General features: G+C 36.9%; 1 protein-coding gene across 1 annotated transcript in view; it reads left to right on the plus strand.

Moving 5' to 3' along the window:
• The window catches only part of LOC134806801 (semaphorin-2A-like), a 102,441-nt gene extending 96,522 nt beyond the window's left edge, over positions 1 to 5,919 (plus strand). Inside the window, exons 11-14 of the mRNA XM_063780174.1 lie at positions 182 to 457; positions 767 to 901; positions 2,343 to 2,451; positions 2,978 to 5,919. Of these exons, the coding sequence (XP_063636244.1) occupies positions 182 to 457; positions 767 to 901; positions 2,343 to 2,451; positions 2,978 to 3,052 (595 nt within the window). The 3' untranslated portion in view covers positions 3,053 to 5,919. The remainder of the gene's footprint in view (positions 1 to 181; positions 458 to 766; positions 902 to 2,342; positions 2,452 to 2,977) is intronic.
• The last annotated feature ends 5,458 nt before the right edge of the window (positions 5,920 to 11,377 follow it).

Below are 11,377 nucleotides of genomic sequence, written 5' to 3' on the forward strand. Positions count from 1 at the left end.
CGTCAGCTGCCACTGCGATGGTGTACTTATCGGTTGTTACCAACATATCATTAACTAGACAAAGCTATGGTCAGCCACTACCCCCCAGTACGGCGCGCGACCAAGCTTACTTTGTCTGGATCCATATCCATATATAAAAGCAATTTTCAAACATGCATATTAAACACAATTTTCTTCTTAGGTACGACAGCTGCACGAGATGTGTTCTCGATCCCTACTGCGGCTGGGACAAAGAAGTTGGGGCGTGCCGTCCGTATACTCCTGGTCTTCTACACGATGCTACGAACTCTACGCCATCCATATGCGAAGCCAGCGCTCCTCTGAAGACCGTCAGAGCCGGCTACGGCCAGAGCCTCCATCTGGCGGCTTTCGCCAAGACTCCTGAGGCTTTGAAGGACCAGCATGTCGTGTGGTTCCATCACTCAAGAGAGAAGGGGAGATACAGGATAAGTTTCAAGTAAGTTGATCTTAAATATCGCCAAAAGGTAGGTAGTATATAGTGTGCAATTTGTAGTAGGTAACTACTCCACGCCATACCCATATTTAAACTTATGCCCATATTTATGTTTGCCATAAAATATATAACACGTTGGATGGATTCCACTAGGTATTAGGTCTACACAGTTCTGAAAACTTGTGTTGAGACAATTCATGCTTTATTACAAAAATGAATGTGGCGTAGGAATGATACAGGCTTGAACCCGCGATTCTTGACCACAACACATAGGGAAGGTTAATGTTTGTGTAATGTGGGATATTTCCTCAGTTGGGAGCGAGTGCTGCAGACATCGGAGCGAGGCTTGGTGCTGCTGACCGTGACGGAGTCAGATCGGGGCCGGTACGAGTGCTACTACGGGCCGACACTCGTTGCTTCTTATAACTTGGATATCGATATGCATAGGTAAGGGTTTATTTTACATACTTAACTACTTTCGCAAGAAGAGTAAACAGAGAGTTTCCATGAACATATATGCAACTTTAAGTCATAAAAAAGACCTTATTAAATACACGCTTCGAAAGGTCTAATTAGTGCTATAATTCGTTGCTTTCACAGAAATAAATCAAATTGTTTCATAGCAGTCTTGAAATTTGCAGGGAAAATTAGGTTAAGGTATTTTGTGCTTTTGTAAATTTAAAATCAGCAAAATTTATCTTAAAAGTGCACTCATCTCATCAATATAGCCCCTAGAATCCTCATGACGATACCAAATCAGTGGTTTGACATTTCACAAAGAATCTGTTGATGCAGATTTGTCTCATTAGGAAAGTAGAAAATTTTATGTTATGAGTAGCAATGTACAAATTGCAGAACATTCCCAAAAAGCGGAAACGTTCTCGAGAATGTTCTCAGAACATTCTGCAACATGGAAATTTATTGCTCCGCCATCTTGGATTTTTTCCAAAAAAAATTTGGAGGAATTTAGAGGCCTCTATCTCCCGCCATGCCAAATCTCAGCGCGCTCGGACCAACTTGAAAAAATAAAAAAAAAGTCGGCTATTTAGATTTTTTTTAATGCAGTTTGTTTTGTTTTGGGGCCCTCTATGACATTTGGTCGAGCACCCCCCACCTATCACGCACCGTTTAAGTTTCCATACAAAATAGAAGTGGCCAGTTTTCCCGCAATTGTAGCATTTTTCCAAAAAAAATTTTTTCATAGGTATCTAGGGGACCCCGAGATTCCGTGACCAAAATTTCAGCGCGCTAGGACAAACTTAAAAAAATAAAAAATAAAAAGTCGGCCATATTGAAAAAAAAAACATGGCCGCGTCAAAAACTGCCAGGGTCCCTCTATGACATTTGGTCGAACACCTAGAACACCTAGGTCTGACCGTTTGGCCGGGCCGTCATACATTATTCTGACCGGAAGCGGTAGACCAAAAGTCGGAATTTTCTGGGGGTAAGGATACTACACCTAAACTATCGTGAATATTCATGGTATAAACTACGATAAATAAATAAATTCTCGTTCTCGAGAACATTCTCAGAAGTTACCGAGAAATTCTCATGTGGAAAGTTTCGCAACTTTGGAAAGTTCTCGTCCGTGCATTGCTAGTTATGAGTATCAGTGTATCAAAAATTCATGTTTACAGTAATCCATTCTGAAGGTCGTTGTGAAACATGAATAATGGCATTACTAAGTAGTTTCCAAATTATCACATATTTTAATTTAATACAATTATTAGGTACTATCTAGTATCTAGGCGTTTTAAGTGGATAGTAATAACATCTATTACTTTAAATAGGCAAGTCATCAGTTATAATTACTGAAATTAATTCATTAATAACATTAGGGGTAGATGTGCCACTGGATGTGTAAGTAACAATGACATGTGTATTGTAGGTGTACTCAACCAAGCAAGACTACAGACTACAAGCAAGTGTACTCCGACTGGTGCCACGAGTTCGAGAAATATAAAAGTGCGATGAAAGCCTGGGAAACTCGGCATATGGTAAGAAACATAAAACAGTAATAAATAACCTCTTTATTTCAGATTTATCATTATTAGTTACGCGAGTTCATTAAGATGAAACTGGACGTAGTCGCGTGACCGCTTCTCCGTAAAAACGTATTCTAGTTCCCAGTGTCCTCTCTGGATTTTTTCATCAATTTGACTATAGCTATTCGTAGCCCTTCGTTTGACTTTTTTCGACTTTTCAATTATTATAAAAGTTAGGAACTTTAAACATAATCCATACAATTTTTAGAAAGCTCCTAACTATTATAAAAAAAACAATAATAAATTACATTAAACTATGTAAAAATATTTTCCATAATATCCAGATACGAAAATGGGGATGTAGACAAGACAAGAGGGATACGTTGTATAGAGAAGCGGTGGTCTGCTATTCTCTTAATATGAAACAAGGGAGCGGCTATAGGTACCTGTTACAGAAAATACTACGAGTAAAATATCATGCACCCTAAAGCGTTGCGAAAAAAAAAAGTCAGGCATCTAAAGTGTGTTATATTTCCAGCAATGTTCCAAAAACGTGAACGGGTCATCGAGCCAGAACAGCCTGGTCAATGAGATCGTGACATCGCTGCGGTGATAGAGCATTAACTAATCAAGTACAGTGCCTCACATAAACTAGAGTCGGACTAAGCTTACTGCACAGACTTTGTAGAGACTAACCCTCTCTCATTCATAAAACTTTACAAGCGCAATTAGTTAATTTATGTTTTATCCCTTTCCTACAAATACACAAGTTAATATGACAAATTAAGGAAAACGATTAATAGCTAATAGAGGCTTGTAGCGCGTTTATGAATAACGCCAAGAATATGGAAGTGTTCCGGTTAACGTCAAAATCATATGTCACAGTCGCAATCGCAATGTAACCTTTATAAGTACTTATATGTTTTGATCGCCAAAGACGTCATTAACGCCCTCGGAAACACGTGCCCTAAACGCCAGCACGTGTATCGTAATAATAGACTTTAAACACTAAATTTTCTGTAATTATTTACTTATGAATTTGATATGATGTGTTCAAAGTCGGTGTGGAATTAGCTTAGGCGGACTCTATACGATATTCGCTCAGTAATCTCCCGCCTTTTTATTTGGTACGTTGCTGATCAATACAAAGCCGAATATTTAACTTTGTGAAATAATTAAAAGTTAATTTCGAATTGGTCATTACAGTTTCAACAACATCCAAAATAATGCGAAAACTTCTGCTGTTATAGTGCGGAATAAACATGTAATACATACAACCTAAGAAGGATGATGTCTGTTTAAATAGCTCCCTCGCTTGTTCCCTTCGCGTCTTTGATGGATGACTGACTTGTTTAACAAAGTTAATGTTGGTTTTTCCTTCTCTTTGTTGGTATCTTCATTGGGCGAATGTCGAAAAGTTTATGTGCAATTCAGCAACAGTTAAAGTATTGTTTGTTGTTAGAACCTAAATAATTATGTAACCTATGTACTAATATTAAGCAGAATGAATAAACACTTTCATTGTAATGAACTGTGAGGTTTTGTGATTCAGCTTGAATTTTAAGCCGAACCACACACGTGCGTTAAACAAACGATCTCTGCGTATCTATATTCTTGCGTATAAAGAATTATAATCTAAGTTACGAGCATACAACGCAATCAAAGTGGCATCTGCTGTGGTTTGATCTTAAATCATTACTATGTGTAATATTACAGTCAAGTACCTAAAGATGATGTGCATTTGTTATAGTATATCTATTTCGCACAAGGCTATTAACGGAGGAACTATATTCGCGCAAAAGTCGAATTGTACTAAAATGTTCAGTCGACTCAAATTAGCAATTTTAAACTGCTCTCTATACTTCCTTTTTTTAACATATGTATAGCGAGCTAAAAAAATACATGACCACATTATGAATGGAATCCATTCATAAAGTGGACATGCACTTTTGCCACTAGATGCACATCAGCTGTTTTAAGTTATTTTTAATTACTACAACAATCAGTTATACCTAGTCGGCTGAAACATAAATCTAGTGTGTAAGTTAAATAATGTTTAACACGAAAATGAGGGTTCCAACAATTCAAAATGCTGTGATATCAGTTCTGTATTATTGTGCGGTCACTTGGAAGAGTTTAACTACGTATCCGTACGTGAGTAACACGGTAACACCCGACCAGCGACTGGGTGGTCGCGAGACTTAAAACTACTGATAAACATCGCTCTTTCATTTATCTTGACGTCTATCTCGCATCCTCAAACCACATATCCCGTTGTCTACTTTATCGCTATTTAATGATGTAGAAGTCAGTTTTAAAGGCTTAGATAACAAGCTATTACAGCAGGTCATCAGCTTTATCTTATAAGGAGAGTATTTGGTTTGTGCGACTCAAAACTAGTTAGATTCATTTGGTATTTACTTCGTAAGCCTCTATTTTCTCGTATATGGTTTTAGGGTGCGAGAAAAATATAAAACGTTAGTTCACTTCCTATTGCATTTAGTATTTTATTTTACAATCTGTAACTCATACATAATTATAGTTAAATTACCATAATTTGTACCTAAATATAAGAGAATAAATAAAACTACTTACATTACAGCAAGTTTCATGAAAATGTAGCATTATGAACGCCAACATAGCTATAAGCATAGATATAAATTAAAAATTGTAGATGTACATTAAAGCTTTTGAATGCAGATGTTATTGGATATAGTTGTTACTGTATTTAATTTAGAACTGTTTTTGTTAAAATGGCGATAGTGAGTTTGCGCGTCGGTGCCAGGTCGTGTTGAATTACGTTAAGAACATTTTGTTTCCTCTCCCTTTCGGCCCGTCCGCGGCCCAGGGTTGGCTTGTTGCCCGATAGTAATTAAAATTATTTTAGGCTACAATTTAAAGGTTTGAATCGAGTTTATTAGATTTTTCGGTTAATTCCGGCTCACCATAAAATTAATCTCCCTAGAATAGTGCCTTCTGATGCATGCTTACCTACAGAATACAGTTATAAGTACCTAAAAAACTATTTATTAATATTTTTGTGTAGGGTTTATGGAAAGAAGGAATAGAATTTATTAACAATTATTGTTCAAGTTAGGTAGTTTGTTCTCAAAACAAAGCAATATTAAAAAAAAAGTATGATATTAGATTTGTCAGTATTACTCGTTCATTTATTAATTATACTTTGCAGTGTTAAAGTAATTATTGATCGTACTTAAAATAAAAGGGTAAAAATGTAAATTATAAGCATACTAGTTTATAGTACAAGTATATATATGACTTCAGATTTGATGCAGATGTTTACCATAAATGCTCCTACAAAATTAAGGAAATAGTTTTGACTTGTAAATGTATGTATCTTCGTTGTATATAAACTGTGAAATTCAGTAGAAAAACGCTGTAATGCCATGTGGTTATTAAAAAAAAATTTAGGTTAAATTATAAGCGATTGTTTTACAAAAGGAAAAATAAATTATTTTAGAGCTAATGTGTTTTTCATTAATTTTCATGTTTAGTACCCATTAAAAGTTCATATGAATGCCTTGTTAAATCAGAAAACAGATATTTTACCATATAAATAGGTTATCACAAATTAAACTACCTAATGATTTTATCACACAATAAGTACCTATTAAATGAATACTCATTTACTATATGTATATATTGGAGAATGCAATTGGCTCCTACATAAACTTTTTAAGATAGGATCTCGAAAAAATAAATACAGCAGCGCCATAGTAGTATTATAGCGCCATAAGTATCTGCCACCCTGGAATACTTTTCTAAATAGTACTCACAGCATCACTCCTGACTATACATCAGTGGACCTTATTACAAAAGGCATAAGGTCCACCGATGTACAGTTAACAGTGTGGGCGACTGTACATATATCTACATAGGTATACAGTTCGCGTTCATAAGTAAATATCTGTCACAATTCAACTGTTCTACATAATATGAGACATTTTTTTGTTAATCTATCGGAGAATGGGGAATAAGGTAAAGGGCCCCTGTTTCGGCAGGTTAAGGCTCTTGAGAGTGAGTTGAGAGTTTGTATATTTTTTTTAATATTACTAAGCATATCATTACCTTGAAAGCTTTTGAATAAGTTATATTAGTTCTTTGTTGATAATTTAATGTATAAACTGTAGGGTTTTAGATGAAACTTTATTTTATATGAATTTTGTCGTGAACCTCTTATTTGGCTCCCATTTCGTGATACAAATTTAGGTCAGCTCCTAAGTTCGTGAATTCGTGTCCCCTGTTTCGGCATAAAGTTTTCTTAGAGTAATTGGTGATAATTTGCTGATAATCATTTATATTTAACGGTCTTACCTACTTACGAATAATTGTATGGTCAAATTAAAAATAATATTAAAAAAAAAAAATAATTTGAGAGCTAGCTTAAAGTTTTTTGTACTCGTCGTCTTTAATGGTTGAATTAAGACTTTGTAAACCATATGGGTACTTTAATACGTGATTAAGAGCCAAACTATTTAAATAAATAAAATAAAAATAAAAATTAAAATAAATTAAAAAATTAAAATTATTTACAAAAAATAATTTACTATCTTATACGTTAAATATAAACATACACAAAAATAAATCAAATAAATTGAATAATAAATAAAATTGTGCTAGTAGTTAATATGAGAATAAACGTGGAATATACCTTAAAATTTTTAACTCGGGTCACATTCAAACTCGTTTTATGAGAATTCTAGTGAAAAAAACATATACCGAATTTCGCTCATACGAAACTTCATGAAATACATTAATTGTTTACTAATTTATTTTTTTGATTATCTTCGTTGTTATATTTAAAAACAAGCACTCAAAATGTATCTAGAAAATCCTTGATTCGTTAGTGGCACGAAATAGGACATAGGAGACACACGAAAAATAAAATGACCGCTATTTCGTGAGTCGATTTATTGCAATTTTAAGTTATTTCTATGCATATATTCAATCTTTTTTCCTATCAAATCAATTACTAAGGAACCCACAGAAACACTCCCAAAAACTTTTATTCGAATGGGTTTAGCTTTTCCTTCCTATAAGCTTAACAAGTGAGAGCGCGCACCTTACGCCTAAAAAAAGTGCACGCATACAACACAGCTGTTCGCGGCCCTCTGACAGTTTCGACCGTCGTATTACTCTCAGATTAATTACTAAAATATTGGTTATTACTTTATTGAAGAGATTAAATAATACAGATTTTTTTCATATGTATAATTAGAATAAAAAATAATTGAATTCCTTATTATTTGCGCCAGAAACAAAACTAACGAAATAACGTACTAACACGAACTTGGGGCCGTTTACCTTATCTATGTCGCAGTCGGATCGTATAATCCGCCGTATTACATTACGGCTAGCCGTTTTCAAAAACAGGGGCGTTTTGAAATGCGGCGGTTTAACGATTAGCCGGATTGAATGCGGCTGAATGAGAATCCGCCGGAATGTATTCGGCGCCATACGTTCTTCAACACGGCTAGCCGTAATGTAATACAGCGAGTCATTAGCCGCCGCTTTGACAGTTTTTAGTTCCCATTTTTAACACCCGTGGCGCTGCCTGACAAACGCTGGGGTGTCCATCAAATCTGGAGTTCGTCGGACTGTTTCTTTTCAAAAAACATTTCTTTCGCAACTTAACTAGACGGAGCCCCGCTTCGCGGGGCTCCTATTTCTGAGCGGTTTGCCCTTCGGGCATCTGAAGCTACCTAACGAACCTAACCTACCTACCTATTGATTTAGTGAGACGTCCGTGAAAACATTACACTTTGGGGAAAAAAGCGTAGGTAGGTAAGTAGGTTAGGTTCGTTAGGTAGCTTCAGATGCCCGAAGGGCAAACCGCCCAGAAATAGGAGCCCCGCTTGCGGGGCTCCGTCTATTTAAGTTGTGAAGGAAATGTTTTGGAAAAGAAACACATGTAGTGCGGTGGGACCATGGTAAAAATAAATTAAATTGCAAACATTGTCAAACTCCGGTTACGTAGGCGACCGAAAGAACTGGTCACTCTACAATCTAAAATAGTAGTACGATGCGGCTAAACGTTGGCCGCCTTATTGAAGAACGTATCGCAATGACAATCCGGCTAATCGTCGAACCGCCGCATTTCAAAACGCCCCTGTTTTTGATAACGGCTAGCCGTAATGTAATACGGCGGATTATACGATCTGACTACGACATCTACATACTTTTGGCGCGTATCAAGTCTGGTCCATTGTTTTTGATGCTGACTGTACGCGCCCTTTAGTAATAATTAAATTTTTACAAGCATCTTTAAATTAACCGCTTTACGAACAAAGGGCAATGAAGCTGTTGTATCGTAAACGGCGCCTGTCTGAGATTGGCGAGCATCATGGATTTTAATTACCCGCCGAGGGGAGTAATTGGCGACTAGCTGGTCCACACTTTACGGCTAAATTAATACGAGTAGATGCTCGCCGCAACGCGGGACCCGCTTTTCTTTCTTGGGGAATCAAATCAAATTCTCTTTCAAAATTTCATCATCGTCTTCCTATTGTTGTCCTGGCTTGTAAAAACTGCCAATTGACCTTCCAACCCAGATAGGAAACTAAGCCTTATTGATCTAGACCATGCATGTGCATGGACGTCAACAACAACATCCACGGTAACTTAAAAGGGACTGCATATACAATCTCATACATTTACGAGTAGGGGAGAGTGGGAATAGAAGCTACCGGAGTAAGATGTTCCGACGGCAATAACTTTGTAAGGAAGAAAGATAGCAATACCTGACAATTTCTTTAAAAAATATCCAACACTAATTACAGCATACAAAATCTACTATTATTTTCAATCGAATGATAGAATTTGTGTAAGTTCACATCGGCCCTAGCTGGGTTCCGTAAATACAAATCCTGGCTAGCTAGTGCCGTCAATGGCAGACGCTCGGCTATCGCTCATCAATTAAATGCCAAAAGCGGATAGCAGCTGATTTCATTTCGAAAATCGAGCGAAAGCGGCGTAAGCCGACGAGTCAGAGAGTCCGAGTGGGCGTGCCGATAATTCTCTTGGGAACTGTCAGGCGCCAAGCGTATGAGTATTATGATCGCTCGCGGTTGACTTCACATGATGCATCATATGTTACTTTCTGACGCGTCAGTAGAGATGCTATAAGCGATAGGCGATGCCGGTAAGGTAGTCCAAGTGCTCGTCACTGTCTCAGTAGCTCCATCATATTTAAACAACCTAAAGGCCTGTGCACACCGGCTTGCGTGTGCGTGACGTGCACGTGCGCGTGCGCTAAAATGTTGGAGCCGCACACGCACATGTCACGCAAGCGGTGTGCCGTCTCTCATAAGGATCTGTAAACTACAACGCCGCACGCACACGTACACGTCACGCACACGCAGCCGGTGTGCATAGGCCTTCGTTGGTAGGACATAATTGCATAATTTAAGAATAAAGATTTTAATTTTCACTACGTCATTAGTAATAGAGATTGGTGACCACAGACTGTCTTTGGGCATTAGCATGTCCAGTATTGGGGTCAAACAGATCACTGTGTTATGTCTTTCCTGTAGACATACACAAGAGTTAAGGGCTATAAAGGTTAATTTTCTTATTTAACCCTTATCCACGTGAAAAGGTCCTCCTTTTATTTAGAGAACTATGATAAAATCATTGCTTGCACAGAGAAAAATGTGCTGTTCGCGATAACACACTAGTTTTCTCTCCTGTGGGCAATAGTTAACAGCTTGTGGGCGTGTAAGCAATGATTTTATCATAGTTCTCTAAATAAAAGGAGGACCTTTTCACGTGGATAAGGGTTAAATAAGAAAATTAACCTTTATAGCCCTTAACTCTTGTGTATGTCTACAGGAAAGACATAACACAGTGATCTGTTTGACCCATTGGGATGTTTTACCTTATAGGTACTTCCTAATACTTATTGAAGATAATAATTAAAACCGCCAGATTTTATTGTTGACAACGGCTTAAATAAGAACATACATTCTATTATGTAGGTACTTAGAATAGGTATGGCACAGATACTGTAGTTGCGTAACTTCTACAATTTCTACTTATATCAAAGACGAATAGAGAGAGAATTGGATTACTAACTTGCCTAAGTATTACTTACCTGAGTGCTGCCTATGGTACCTAAGTATCTACCTAACTAAGTACACGCTGTTTTTTTTAAACTTTAATTATTTTTTTTCGTAAAAAGTAATTAGTAGCATTGTTATCACATGGACCTTATATAATTCTTAAAAAAAAAACACCGTGTACGAGTATAAGCCCTCTCACGACCCTAAAAGCTACTCAGCACAAACGGCAATGGTTTCAATTGAATAGATTTTGTATTAAGCTCTGTCGGTGTCGTGAGTATGTTTTGGTTTGGCTAGTGGGATACACCGAAGTCCTATTGTGGAGCGCCTCTAAAGCCTATTCAAAACAATGCCAACGATCTAGATATTCATGTGTATTGTATTGAGTAATAATTATTCGATCATGCTAACTATTGCGCTATTAATTGCAAACAGATTACAATTCTCGTCAAAATCTATCGATATCTAATTTGTGTTCATTCAATTGTTTAAATGCATTGCTATATTATGATGGTAAATATACTTACTAAATATTCTATACGCCATCTTGTTTAACTATTAGGTATAGTAGTTAAATTACACACATAGCATAAGTTAGGAACATTTTTAGTTATGGGTCAGTAATATGAAAGCATATAATATCATTTGGCTCGGAGACGTTTCGACTACCCTTTGATTTTCCACTCGAGCTCAGTTCTTAGTACTCGGATACACCCGCGAGCTCTCGATTTCGTTGCGAGTAATCGAATTAAGGAAAGGGCCAATAGAGTACGAGTTAGTTGAGCGATGGAGCGAGCGAAGGGTCTCTTTAACGGCGCGGATACACGGATCGGGCACACGGAGCGCATGATCGATCA

The sequence above is a fragment of the Cydia splendana genome, chromosome 3, assembly GCF_910591565.1.
Source record: "Cydia splendana chromosome 3, ilCydSple1.2, whole genome shotgun sequence".
In the NCBI taxonomy this organism is placed as follows: Eukaryota; Metazoa; Arthropoda; class Insecta; order Lepidoptera; family Tortricidae; genus Cydia; species Cydia splendana.